This window comes from Calonectris borealis, chromosome 9, assembly GCF_964195595.1.
Source record: "Calonectris borealis chromosome 9, bCalBor7.hap1.2, whole genome shotgun sequence".
NCBI classification, from domain to species: Eukaryota; Metazoa; Chordata; class Aves; order Procellariiformes; family Procellariidae; genus Calonectris; species Calonectris borealis.
Genome location: NC_134320.1, coordinates 24,470,839 through 24,484,971, shown reverse-complemented (window position 1 = coordinate 24,484,971; position 14,133 = coordinate 24,470,839). Strand labels below are relative to the sequence as shown.

General features: G+C 39.9%; 2 protein-coding genes across 12 annotated transcripts in view; one reads left to right on the top strand and one right to left on the bottom strand.

Annotated features, from left to right (window-relative positions):
* The first annotated feature begins 42 nt into the window (after nt 1-42).
* GPR160 (G protein-coupled receptor 160) lies at nt 43-4,610 on the top strand. Of its 2 annotated transcripts, none has more exons than XM_075157419.1 (2): nt 43-179; nt 1,758-4,610. In XM_075157419.1, the coding sequence occupies exon 2, from the start codon at nt 1,812-1,814 to the stop codon at nt 2,829-2,831; it is 1,020 nt and encodes a 339-aa protein (XP_075013520.1). In that variant the 5' UTR covers nt 43-179; nt 1,758-1,811; the 3' UTR covers nt 2,832-4,610. The 2 variants fall into 2 exon arrangements, with proteins under 2 accessions (XP_075013520.1, XP_075013521.1); XM_075157420.1 differs by lacking the exon at nt 43-179 and adding an exon at nt 186-512.
* PHC3 (polyhomeotic homolog 3) overlaps nt 3,820-14,133 on the bottom strand; it is a 38,731-nt gene continuing 28,417 nt past the window's right edge. For all 10 annotated transcript variants that reach the window (XR_012674689.1, XR_012674687.1, XR_012674690.1 and 7 more), the window contains one exon: nt 3,820-12,668. Coding sequence is in view for 5 of the 10 variants with exons in the window: in XM_075157411.1 (XP_075013512.1) it covers nt 12,514-12,668 (155 nt within the window). In the remaining 5 variants the exon portion in view is untranslated. The remainder of the gene's footprint in view (nt 12,669-14,133) is intronic.

Sequence of the window (14,133 nt, the reverse complement as noted above, 5' to 3'; positions counted from 1 at the left end):
GACCCGTGCGGCGAGCCGAGCCCTTCCCTTCCCCACCCCGCCCGGGTCCCCATGCGATGGGGAGGGGCGGAGATGGCAGCCGCCTGAGGTGGCCGCGGCGGCGCGGCGCGGGAGGCCGGGGAAGGTCCCCGCAGCACACGCCGAGGAGGAGCGCGGAGGGGCGGCGGCCGCAGCAGCAGGTGGGTTCCTGGGCGAGGAAGGGCCGGCCCGGGCGGGAACCCACCGCGGGAGCCGCTCCCAGCCCGGGCGTCCCCTTTGAGCGCCCCCCCGGCCTCCGCCTCCCTCAGGCCGGCGGGGGGCCGGGGCCCTGCAGGGAGAGACAGAAACCCGCGGAGGTGGGGAGGGCCGAGGGCTGCCCGTGGAGCCCCGCGGGGACGAGGGACGCGGAGGGCAGCGGACACACGTCCTCCCTGTGCCCGCGGGGTGAGCGCTGTTCAGCAGCGCTGTGAACAACGCCTCTGCTCTCTGCCCGGGTCTTCGCACAGCAGATGGAAGGCCTGACCTGCGTACAGGTGATTTTGCCTTATAATAATACACGTGGATTGGAGTGATCGCTTACACAGTATGACCCTGTTTTGCGTGCAGGTTTCCTCCTTTCTGCATACATAAGCATCCAGTATATGAAGAGAAGATACACATGGAAGGCTATTTTAAGTTGTACTGTAAAATGTATTCGGTTTTAGAGGATAAAATGTACTTGTACAGATGAACGGTGAAGCAGCCAGGTAGGCTTGTAGCCGAGTTCAGTGGTAGCTAGTGGGTACATCTCCAGTTGTACTGCCAAGTACTTCTGGTTGTTCCTCTCATTCTGCTCAGGAGACACCAACACACATGTTCACTAACTCTGGCGAGCTAGTAATAAAATGTAGGTGTCTATTTAAATACAAGTGAAAGAGGCAATTCCTTTTTACAGCTGCCTTGGCTTCTCAGTTTCTCTCTGCTGTCGCTGAGAATGCTGACACCATCCTGCTGCTTTAGGAACGAGAGAAGAAAGCATGTACAGCTTTCTCTAATATGTCTTGCTGACATACACAAAGCCATCCTGTGTTCATTTTCCTTAGGAATTAACACGCGGAAAAGAGTTATCGTAAAGAAACTTATGGACGTCCAAGGGGAAAAACAGCTGTTCTGAGGTGTCTATCATTGTAGTACTTACATTGCTAAAGGACGAACAAAAAAGCCCGATCAACTAATGAAGCGTGTGTGCTTTGGCTTGCCTCAGAGTTCCAGGATTTTAGCACCGAAAAAGGATGAGTTGGGTTGATGCTTTTTCTGCGCTCAGGATATTTCTGCAGTCTCAATTCCATAGAGATCCTATGAGCATAATGAACTGTGAGGCCATACTGTAACATCTTCTGTATCTTGTATGATTTCTGTCCTATGTGGTTGTCTGATTTCTTCAAAATATGTAGGAGCTCTGAAACATCCATCTCTCTGCCCAGCTGGACAGAAAGATCCCCATGCTTTCTAAAGGGAAGGAACACAGACAACCTTATTTCCTAAACCTTTCCTTAGGACAGTAGCTAGAAAAGTAGTTTAGGTCTATGTTGACCTTTTAAATCCCGAGAATGTAATTCGAAGAACATAAAATTTAGGCACTTCTTGACAATTTAATGATGTGTTAGTGAACCTATTTACTCTTAATTAAGGAGCCTGGAAAATTCAGACTTAAATGTGTAGTTGCTATGACGGAGAATTAGCTAATTGGTAGAGGTACCCAGAAATAAATTTTTACAAACTCTTTTTTTTCTTTTCAGATATGAAGCACTGTGCCCTGTGATACTTATTTTGCCGGTTCTCACCATTGGAGGATGGCTGCCATACTCTGTGAAAATTGTTCTGGTCAGTACCACTATACCCAGGTCAACCAACCTCTTGAAATCAGCTGCATGTTGCTCTTGATGATGCTCGGAAAAGTGTTCCTTGATTTTTTCATGTTGCAAGTTAAGCAAAAAAATGTCAAAGTTAGCTTTATGGGATACTTTTGTGTTTCACTGGCACTTCTCGATTTCACGCTGCTGCTGAGTATATCTTTCATTTTCTATTTTGAGGACTTTGCACTCTGGGGTATGCGATTTACAAAGTACCACATTTGCCTGTTGACTCAGATAATTTCCCTTACCTACGGTATTTTGCATTACCCGGTATATCTTGTGGCTGGTCTGGATTATTACATGACTGTAGCCCAAACCTCTCAATTTCCTAAAAGGGGTCAAAGACTACTTTATGTATTTGCTGTGGTGGTTATATGGATTTCAGGGTTGTTTTGTATTCTGAAAGTTCCCGCTATCTATGAAGAACTAGAAATTGAGAACCATTTTTCTCCTTATCAGTGTCCTCTCTCTGCCAGCGTGCAGAGCTACTCAGTCTCATGTGCCATGGTGCTGCTGATAGGCACGGCTCTCCTGGCTTGTTGGAAGGAAGTTATATCCATGCTGCTGTCTGTCAGGGTCGTTTCCTTTGCCAGTCAGCCTGTTCTGATGTTCTCCTATGTGTCCAACAACAACAGCACTTGCTTTAAGTGGCAGCTCCTGACCAGGCTCCTCATCTGCTTTCTTGGCACTTGGGCACCTTTTGTTCTTCTTCAAATTATCATTTTGTTTCTTGGTGCTCGGATTCCAGCCTACATGGAGATGAACGTCCCCTGGCTGTACTTCATCAACAGCTTTCTCATCGCGGTAGCGTACTGGTGTCGATGTCACGATGTTGAATTGACAGAGGAGATGTGGTCTACAGATCCATTTGTCAGCTGGAAATTCTGCTTCATGCCATTTAACAATGAAAACACAGAGCCAGCTGATAAGCCAGGCACAGTAATTGTAATCTGTTAATGAGCTGCTGACTGAAAAGACTGCACATCAGTGCTGTGCGACAGAAAGGTGACTGTGATGTTCTGTGACCGTGTCCTTTCAGATAACACAAGGAGACATCTCCAGAGCTACAACCTGCAGAAAAAAGTCCAACATTCACCAATATTGTAATGAATATTGCACCAGAGCGTGGGCCACGGCGTGCTTCCACACCGGGTTCCAGTGGGCAGTAAGCACCTGCCGGATCAGAGAATTTAACTTGAAAGTAGAGGTTTAAGAAAAGACCACTACTTACAAAAACCAAGTTTTCAGTTAAACCTTATGTTTATTACTAGAATTTTACACTTGCTTTAAATCGAATGATCTCTCAGGTTTTATAGTACAAAATGCAATAAAGTCGTCTTCAAAGCTGGAGCCCTTTTAACATGTATGTACACCTGTTAACCTACTGTCAAACGTTCAAACAACTTCTGCGATTTTTTGAAGTGTATTTTCTTGTTAAAGTATGAGTTTTTGTCAGTTTGATTTAAGTTAAGGGTTGTTGTCTGTTTAACAAGAAATAAATTGTTTCAGTTAATATAAAGGTACAACTCCTACAGAAATATAAACTCTGTTTACATAGTACAAAAATAGTGCAAGATGTGCAACTTCCACCACTACAGGAAAGGTGGTGATGTTTCATTATTTCTTTGCTACTGCTCTTCTAATGTGTATATGTACATATTAAAAATTAAATAATTACAGTCAGAGCAATAAGCAACAAGGTTAGTTGCTATACATAAATACATGCCCAAGGTTAAAGAATGGCCTAAATTAAAATATAATTTATTTTGAAGCCAAAGTTACTTTAAAATTAAAATAGTTAAATTTGAAGTGGGACTACTTCAGTAGGGGAAGAATTAGTCAGGCTTCTAGCAAAAATACTCTCTTAATTTTCAAGTTCTTACAGTTTTATGAAGGTCTTGATTTAATTTTGTAGAAGAGAAATAAATGATACACAACCAAAGCAGACAAATGGAAGTAGCATTTATTTCTGAAGCACTGAATTCACAATACAATGTTGTATTGAAATAGAAACTATATAAGTAAATGATGCTGTAGGTTGGTTAATCATTCACCCAGACCCACAGGGAACAATATCACACAAGAATACTCATTAAGAAAAATCTGCAGATAACAAAAGGTGCAATTACAAGCAAGTTTAAGCAGCATAGTATAAGGTGCTTTGTTTCAGCATTTGTATGATGAATTTACCCCTTGACAGACAGATTAAGGAAATTTCACTTCTACAGATCATAACAAATGAGAGAATCTAAAATTCATTCACATGCTAGTTGGTAATAGGAAAGTGCTTTTTAAAAAAATGATTCACAAAGATCGTATTTTTACATAGTTCACTGTGTGCTCTTCAACTGTAAAATTTAATTTTTGGGTTATAATTTACATTATTATGTATCAATTATAGACACAGATTTAATTGCAGAATTTAATGCTATGTGGGCTAAAATTTCTTATAAAAGAATATTCCAGTATATCACTCCGTAAGAATACACAATCACATCTCAATCATATATTAATCTTACATTTCTGCAATATATCAAAGTCCAATGATCATTCTGATTCATTACTTCACCCCACATAGTGCTTCTTTCACCCACAGACTGCGGTAAATTTCTTCGAGGTTTCAGTGATGTTATCAAAAGGACATGAGCATTTTTAAGCAGTAGAGAATGGTTTGGGTAAAATCTGTTAAAAAGGCCATCAAAAGGACAGTAAATGATCAAAAACTGAATTTTAAAACTAGTGCAATAAGAGGAGGCAACGCTTAGCAACATAGTTCAAAGTGTTTGGCACCACAAATTATTTCATCCTTTATGCTGGAAAATGTATTTGAGGGAAATTCTATTTCCATGTTAAAAGTAGGAAAGCACGTACAATGTTAACTTGAAAAACAACCTTAAGCAATCTCCCTGCTCTCTCAAATTGTAATTGCTGTTATTTAGCGCTTGAGATGCTATAGGATAAACCATGTCTAAACACTTTTTTGACACAGCATTTCTTCAGGTTTTATATAAACTGGACACCCACTGAAATGGGGTTGACAAAATATTTACAAAACCTAATTCCATTTAAAAACCAGCAAATATCTCAAATATAGTAATGCACCAGGCATTTCAGAAGATCATGAAATAACTAATCCCTACAGACTCGGCAAGCAAGGGCAAATTCCTAATTTAAAATTCATTTAACACCAGATGAAGGCAAAGTTATTTTCAAGAACATACATTTCAGATGCTTCTGTTTTGTGTGGTTAGTCTCACCCTTCCGATTCATTAACATATAAGAACCGGAACTGCAAGAAGTTGGGTAAGGCTGCTGATGTATTTTATTTATCGGTGTGGTTCAGCTTCTCAACCTGTGATTAAAGTTTACACAACCCCATCTATCCTGACGCGGCAGAGTTCCTGTAGTTGCTGCAGTGCTTCTAAAGCCATTTTGTGTTTTTAAAGTTTTATTTTTTACAGGGAAGCCACAACATGCAGCCAAAGCAAGTATTGATGTACCGGTGTTACATCACTGTATTACTATCAAATTCGTTCTTCCATACTCTTTGGGGAAGAGTGCCAAAGAGCATCAACCTTTAGGCTGCCGCTGCACCCATCGAGTAGGCAATAGTAGCACTACAGGTCTTCACGTAGCACCCAGCTGTGGCGTCTGAGCCTGCTAAGTAACTCTTTTAAAATACAGTAATAGTAGCTCTCTTTGTAAGCCCACTTCTACCCTTGACTTTTTATGGAGGGAGATACCAGTTGTGAAGTGATCTTTATCCCATTACCCTCCTGACGGCTAAGCCTTTTCCTCTGTGCATCGTCTTCTACCTGGTGCTTCTGGGAAGCCCCAACACGGAATCTTGAGCCCAGCCATATAACCATAAACCACTCCTCTGTAGAACAGGATTACGCTTTCACTGCCAGACAGAAATAGCGGAGAAGCTATGCTAGGAGGGTGGTAATATCTGAAATAAGAACTACAGACAGCCACTGCTGTATCTCCTCTGCACATTACTTCTTGTGCTGTGCCAGCAACTAATGGCCTTATACCATTCAAATACTTTAGAGTCTTTAATTCTTATAGGATTATTTGATATTAATGGTGACAGCAGCTAAAGTGTTAACCCTTTATGAGAAACTTCTGTACTTTCCTCATATAAAGAATCCCTTAAAAATCAACATTGATTTTAATGAGATATTCTATGGGTTTTCAACCCTAAATAGAAGTATTTGGCACTCGTTAATAAAACTCTTTATTCTTTACACGCATCTTTCCTGATCAGTACTGGTTTGCTAACCCTGTAACACAAAGACCACTTAAAAAGGAAGCTGGGTGTGCAGAATATCCAATATATCCTTTGTTCTTTCAAACATCAGCTTTGCAAAAAGCTGCCAGAGGACGGCAACATCCTGGCTGCCAATACACTGGCCAGGCAGCGGAGGACAACACGAGTCTTCTCACAGGTTGACCGGACTTCACCCACAAAGCAGATACGCCTCATGAATCAATTGTATTTGTGCTTCTAGCCTAATCCCATAATCAGCAAGGATACCCTGATTTAGTACCTATTAACAATACCATAAGCCTTTCAACAACCCTATGTAGCAATACAGTGCTTTTTACGCACAATTAAAATGCTCCTTAAGTGTTATGTATTGCACTTAAACAATATTTATGATCACTATTCTATGAATGTACAATTGTACTCAAATTATTTTTTTTTCTAAGATGGAAAAAATCTGTTTAGATCTCCTTTTTCTAGCTCCTTACTGCACACAGTCATTTTGGGTAATTCAGCAGGAAGCTAATACATACTGGAAGTTTAAAATTTTTTAACTTCAAATCTGTTCATAACACTGATTCCCAGAACTGTGCTTTGGAAAAGTTAGATCAAAGGCTACAAAAGCTAGACTATAAGCTTACTACGTGCCTTCAATTACAAGCATATTCACATCCTTGAATTTTGTTTTCTCCTTCCACTTAATCAGTAAATACTACGCACAACCTTCAAGCGAATGAGCAGTGTGTGTGTAAGTTTTGATGTAGAGGTTACACAAACCTACACAGCAGCTTAGGATGGGGGCCTTGAATACATGTGGCAGTGCTCACCATGAGACCCAGGGGACAAATAGGACACAAAATGCTCCAGCCAACACAGCTGACACCCAACAGGGCAAAAAGCACATTTAGAAATCTGGAGATTTAGAAATCTGGAGAAGGAAATGGCACGTGATAGAGCTCCTCCAAAGTTATGAAGATGGTAAAAGCAAATCAGCCTGATCCATATAGATTAGGGTAATCTGTGCTAACTGCTTTTGTATTCAGGCTCTGACTGCAGGGTACAGGCTGTCCGTCAGCTCTTAGACTACATAAGGGACAGCTTTTTGAAAAGGAAAGTAGATGTAGCATCTACACAGCAGGCACTTATCTGTATCATAATTACCATCTCTATTTTAAATGTCACTATTTGCAAAGCTATCCAGTGGATATAACTACATAGAACCGAGAGGGTCCAATAAATTCTCATGACTAAAGGCAAATTCCTTTACAATGAACTTACTTTAGGCTTAGCTTACATGAACTAAGCATTAAATGAGTTTAAATTTCTTTCTCCTCACAATATTTCCTGTCTGAAACTACAGCTCACTGTGCAAGAGTTACTTAAAAATTAATTCACTATGAGCAATTAACACCTTATTTTGAAATTATGCATTTATAGCCCTGTTCATACCTGTTCCACTCAGCATTCAACAGAAACAGTGCCTTTAAAACAAAATACTTGAAAATGTTAGTTTCTCTCCATGTCTAATAAACTATTTTGGGTGAACATTAAAAAAAAAAGTATCCTATATTGATTCTTTTGCAGAGTCATTATCTGCAGCCTAGAACAATTGATGAGTAAAAGTCTGGCTAGGGAGTGACAACTATGTATCTAAATATATGCTACCAGGAAATCTCTATGCAATACTGGTAAGAAAATAACCGTGCAAGCTTTTATACACATGCTTAATTTTAATATGAATAGTCTCAATACAAATCAGAAGAACTATTCATATTATAAATTACGTGGATGTCTATTTGCAAAACCAGGACTCAGTACAGCTGTCATTGAATTCTTTGATCACTTAGAGCTATACATTTGTCAATGTGTAAGAAATTTCTTAAGCTATTGAGCTCTAAATTTCTGCATTGATATTGTGATACTAAAACGAGAGCAGCCATCTGAAACAGGCATTAGTTCTAACCTGTATGCCAGGCAGTGACACACTACGCGCAGCAAAGTCTCACTACCTAAACTTGCATTCAAGCTACAGTTAAGGAATGGTTTTATACTGGAACATTTCCTTACAGCTAAGATCAAGATAAAGTGATCCAAAAGCTATCGTAAACCTGCTCAAATATTATTTTTATCCCATTTCTTTCCTATTGCTGCCACATCTGCAGTTATGATGAACTCCATCTGTTCTATCCAAAAGGCTGGACTCCTACTTGTGATTTGTCCAAAAAGAAGTTAGGGGAGAAAAAAAAACTGCCTTCACAGGAAAGAATGAGGAAATGGATGCTTGCAGGACATGAACCTTCTGTTTGAGATATCTCATGACACAAATCTAGCAAAGGTTTTACCCTCCATGAAGAACTTCATTTCTGGGAAAAAATATGATGGATTAATGGGAAAGAATGGATTTATAATGCAGTCTGTTTAAAAACTCTTCAAACATTCTGTGGTGATCCAAGCCAACTGACAGTTTAACTTGACAAGATGGTTATTTTTCATTCTCTGTATAAGCAAGGTGATAAAATCTTACGAATGTGCCAAATGTGAGGCAATACGGGTTGGCTGGGAGAAGTTAGCCATTCATTTGCAATGCTTGCTTTTGAACAAGGAGCAGCCTAGAGCTCCCAGAGCGCTTTCGTCAGTGGAGGTAGCCGAGCTTCCTTGCTGCAGTTCTGTTTCGGCTGCAAAGCAGGGTTGCAGAGTGATATGAGCCAGATTAAGCAGGGGAGTCTGCACACCCATTTTGACCGTTCAGGTGCATTTCTTTAAGATCCTAAATAAACTCTGCAGCTGAGACAAGTGTAATAGTTATAATTCTGTTGGAAGAAATCTTGACAGTCACATTCAGCCCAGTGCTCTGCAAGAGGGTCTTGCCCTGAGCTAATGCTGCAGTTTGCATTAAGGAGTGGGGTAGGATGGAGACCAGCTGAGAAAAAGGAAGGGAAAAAGCCATCCAACAAATCTCCCTTTTGAGCTGAGATCCTGTGGTGTCCTGTATTCCTTTCTATAGGAATTGAAATATTGCAGGGATTACCGTGAGATGTAGCCCACAACAGTGGCAGTCTGAATGCAGAATACAAAGCCCCAGGAAATAAAGATAATGAAAAGGATTTCTTGTAGACACATCCAGTGGGAGCAAGAGGGAAAAAATAGTCAACTAAAATCTGCAATACTTCCTCTTTTGCAAGAGGATCTAGCTTAATTTGTGGGGAAAGCCATGGAAAATGGTAGCATAAGCCTGGGAAAACCTCACTTATCTGAACAGAAACAAGCGATTGGTACGCAAAATGGTTCTGGATGAATATTACTCTAAGTATTATATTGCTTTTTTGAGTAAATTAAAAAACTTCTGAAGTAGACTTCAGTGGCACTTGGAAGTTTTCCAGCCTACTTTCATGTACAAGTGTGATTTTTTTTTTTAAACTGATTTTATTGACACAGCTATACCGGCAAACACTCCAATACACGTGCATTTCTATCAGTATAGGTTAGTATAGCTGTGTCTGCTTTTAAGTTCCTGCGTATTGCCAAAATCAGTGAAGGAGAAAAAAATTTCAATATGCATAAGGCCCACATTCTTAGTTGCTGCATTCATGAATACTTAAAGCGTAATTCACTATCTGTGGCTCTCCCAAAACCACAGAAAATGTAGTGTACCAGAAGAACCAGAACAGACGTGCATTAATCAGGTCTACTCTGAGCTCCTGGCATCTGTCAGTGATTATGTCCGAGAGTCGTATATAAACACTAGCTGTAGAAGTTCTCCTGAAAGCTGTCTAATAAAGCAAAATTAAAACAACCATGAAATTCTCATGCGTGTAACAACACTGTGATTAACTGCAGGTCTAAATAAGACTCATAACATAAGTCCACATTTTCAAATATGCCTTAAGCCATTATCAAGTCACATTTACGTACACCTACTTTTTATGTTGCCAAAGAACAGTACAATCAGAAGACAGATTAAAAATTAGCCAGTGAAATTTTCGTATAAAAATAATAAAACTTTAAGACAAAAGCCAAAGGATAAATATCTAAGATATCTTTAGTCTTCAATTAGCTCATCAAAACAGAACGCACCCTTTAGAACTTATGTTACAGATATGCTACACAGTGTATCTTACAGAAATGCTACAAATGGGAACCTACTGTCTCCATCATTTGAATATCTTTCAAATGAACATTGCCAAACGTTGAACCTTCAGCTAAGAAGTTTATTTGACAACAGTAACTGAAGACAGAAAAAACAAATTAGAAAGTGCTTAGCAACTTCCCTCCAAAATAAACCCAGACATTAATTAATTCTCTAAAGCCTTTGGTGCCATTTGGATAAGGGCTCTTACCACATACTAGCACGTAACAGCAATGGGTTTTCCTAACTTGGAGCTTCAGTGGTTAATAAAAATATTAATAACATCTGTTATTAGTAAGCTCAAACAGTTATAATTAAAAACAATTATTCTAATTTTGATCTCTGGAAGATAATGGTAGAAAGTCTGTTAATAGAAACAAAGGAATAGTCTAATTAAAGGAAAATGAAGCATAGATTTTTCTGTAATCCCAATTTACTCTTTAAGGTCATCAGTTAAATAATATACATATTAATCTACCTGTCATAAACCCTCCTTTCAGCCAGTGTATGCGCATTGACTCCTTTTGATCTAGGTCAGCAGTTCTCAAACTTTAGATTAGTTCCTCTTCTTTTCAGGAATACTTTAAGGGCCCCCCTGAATATCTCCCTACACAATCATATACTATGCATTAATTTGCATAAAATACAAAATACATTATTTGCAGACACATACACATATTTAATTCAAATATACACAATGACTCTATCAGCACACATACCCTTCTTTCCCAATACAAGTGCGTAGGGATCTGGGTCTGTACATAAGGGGAGTGGAGCTGCAAAAGGGAGGGAACAGAAGGTATAAAATACATCCACGAACATCCGTACACAGCTGATGGGGAAACAAAGGCCAAGAAGGTGCTGCTGCCTCCGAGCCCAAGCAGCTTCTGAGAGTGTCAGTAACTGGGGAAACACGTATTTGTTCCGCACAGAGTGTGAGAGAGGGAAGACGGAGGGAGACACTAAAATCCCACCGCCTGGGTCTGCAGCATCCAAGTCAAAATCTCCTGCCAGAGGGACAAAGCAAGGCCCCTAGAGACTTCTCCCAGAGTTGCCGAGTGGCGGCACTCCTCCTGCCCACCTGCAGCTCCAGGCTCCCTCGCTGCTCCTACACCGAGCTCTGAAAGGACCTCATTGAGCAACTCACCATGCTCCTTCCTCAGGCTACTGCAAGCCCAGCTTACGCTAGCCAGTGGACAAATAAAAGGTGCTCGGAAGCTCCAGTGAGGCAATGGGAATGCACTACAGGGAAAGACAAGTTAGAAGAGGTATCAAGAAAAAGAGCATCTGAGCTATGCTATCCCTTCCCTACCTCCAGTCTTTAAAGTACACTTGTCTCAACATGAGCTAGTTCTGGCTGCAGTTTTCAGCCCCTCACGCCTAGGCATTTGGGGACCTGAACCCTGAGTGTTCTCACACCTTCTCAAGATCCACTCTGAACACCCATTTGAGAACTGCTGGTCTAGTTTAACTAGCAGCATGCGAAACTACAAACCTAACAACTTAATGCCCTCTTAGTGCATAGCAGCATACAAAGAGTAAAGTAACATGTGCTTCAGTTACCTCTGGCAAGAGTGTCATGCCATTGCGTTTCAGTAGCCTGATGATGAGGATTTTGATGAGACATCTACATGGTTTATAGTATTTCCAGACTTCAAGAAAATACTACAGTGGCAGAGATGAGGGTAAGCCTACACAAGGAAAACAGGCTGCCAACCTACCCCTTACAAACAATTTGCTCAAGACTAAAAGAAACTTAGAGAGCACAACTAAATGCATAGCATTTTACTGTTATTAGTGCTTCCACAGGGTCTGTGGACACTTCTGTTATTTCAGTCCAAAAACTGCTGTATGTGGGAAAAATCTTTCAGAATACAGCAACACAATTTAAATGGTGTTTATATTGGGGTGGGTGCTGGGGTGTTAATCTTCAACTTATAAGATAAAGTACACGTTGGGGAATATTTAACCTATCACAGCATATTTCACTTCATGTTTTTCCATGAACTTCCATGAACGCAAAGTATTACTCAGGCTTTACCATGAACCTGTTAATTGTTGGAAACTACAGAGGACTACCTGGTATAATCAAAGGAACATTTTTAAGTCTTTATGTGGGGAAAACCCCATATATTTAACAAAACATCACAGTAATACTCATGCCACAGTGAAGATGTTGGCATATTACCGTCGGTTCTGTCAGTTCTATGAGAAACTGTTGTTTAAACCTTCACATTCACCCCCTAGGATTCTTTCAATGAATTGATACGTGCACAGATTTTCAATGCAGGTCCAAGCTTAATATTCATTGCACTCATAAGGTGATCCTCCTTCAACAAGAGGAGAGCTTGTCCATCAATTTCTTGTGCTCTAAATTCATCCGCAATGTCTTGACAACCTACAAGGTAACAGAAAGAAGAATTACTGGGTTAGAAATGTGCATTCTTAGATGCAACGACTCTGTCCATACTAGAGCTTTTCAGCTACACAATTTCCAATGCTTGTCCCTTCAGCTTGTGGAACCTGAGGTATATGCAAGTGTTCAATACTATGATGGCAACTTCTGAGATAACCTGAAAGTAATTTTTACTACAGCCTCTAATAACACTGTAACTATTGGAGAATTACTCATTGGAAATTTCAACTCCTAGCAAAGACAGCTTTCTCATTTCATTAAGAGGAACAATCACCATGATCTCACAGTTGGAAGAGACTGGCAAAATACCACTGAAACAGCAATCAAGTAAGAGCATAATTCAAGTGCGTTTTTTCCATCAATAAAAAGATATCCATATTCCAAAAGGTGTTAATTCCATCTGTATGTCACCACCACTGGGTTAAGTAAACAGAATTTTGATTTATGGGCTTTAGCATAACTGTGTCATGAAGACATTTATCATTAGTTACCTGAGTGAATATTCTATACACAGCAGTAAGTCACTTCACAAGTGCAACTTTAAACTAGTTGGATTTTTTTTTTTAAATTATAAACTCTTTTTCTGAACGTGAAGTAACATGGTCTCAGGTTACTGAGGCCTACAACATAAGAAAGGGGACTCTTCGTGGGTTGGACTGTCCCACGTAACTGAGGGCCCCTTTCTGCTGAAGAACACTGTGGAAACAAAAGGTTCCTCCAAAGATGTTCGGGACATCTGTTAAGCAGAAACAGTCAGTTATGCCTGGCTGGCAGCTCTGTAATATGGACAAATGTCTCTAACAACGTGAATAAGAGCACTCATTGTCAGTTGTTTATTTGAAGCTTCTTTCACCATAGCCACATTTCTCCTGTTTTTAATATATTTATGTTCTCAATCCAGTGGTCCCTCTGCCTCTCTCAGAGCCTTTCAGACACATTTTAATTTCTGCTCCACCTTCCATTCCTGCTTTTAATTATTCCTCGGTTAAGCCTATTTTTTGGCATTTTTATATTTTCCCCTTTTCTAAAGGTATGCTATTACAGAGATATGAAAATACTGTGAAGAACTCCACCTCAGACGAGAGCAATTGACTAATTTCATGTCCTCCTGTGTGTTCAGATTTAAATTCTATAAAGAATAGATAGTCTAATTTCCTGATAGATTTACAAATGTGTAAGAGACAAATAGAAAGGAATCGTGGAGGGAAGTATCAACATCCAAACCTTAATTCATTTGGATTATTACGGTGTAGTGGTCATAACATTCAAGGTTGGAAAAGGTTAGCTTTTCACAAAGAATAAAGCCCAATTTTTTTTTTAACAATTTGTTAAACAGACACCACGTAACAATTAGCTGCCACTTTATTAAGGCAGCTAAGATTTTATTATTCCAGCTGGAAATTATTATTTTATTATTCCTTTAGCTGGAATTTTATTGTAGCCTCTG

What these genes read in the sequence shown, in the direction of transcription:
- GPR160 (XM_075157419.1), top strand. Translation starts at nt 1,812, where the DNA reads ATGGCTGCCATACTCTGTGAAAATTGTTCTGGTCAGTACCACTATACC.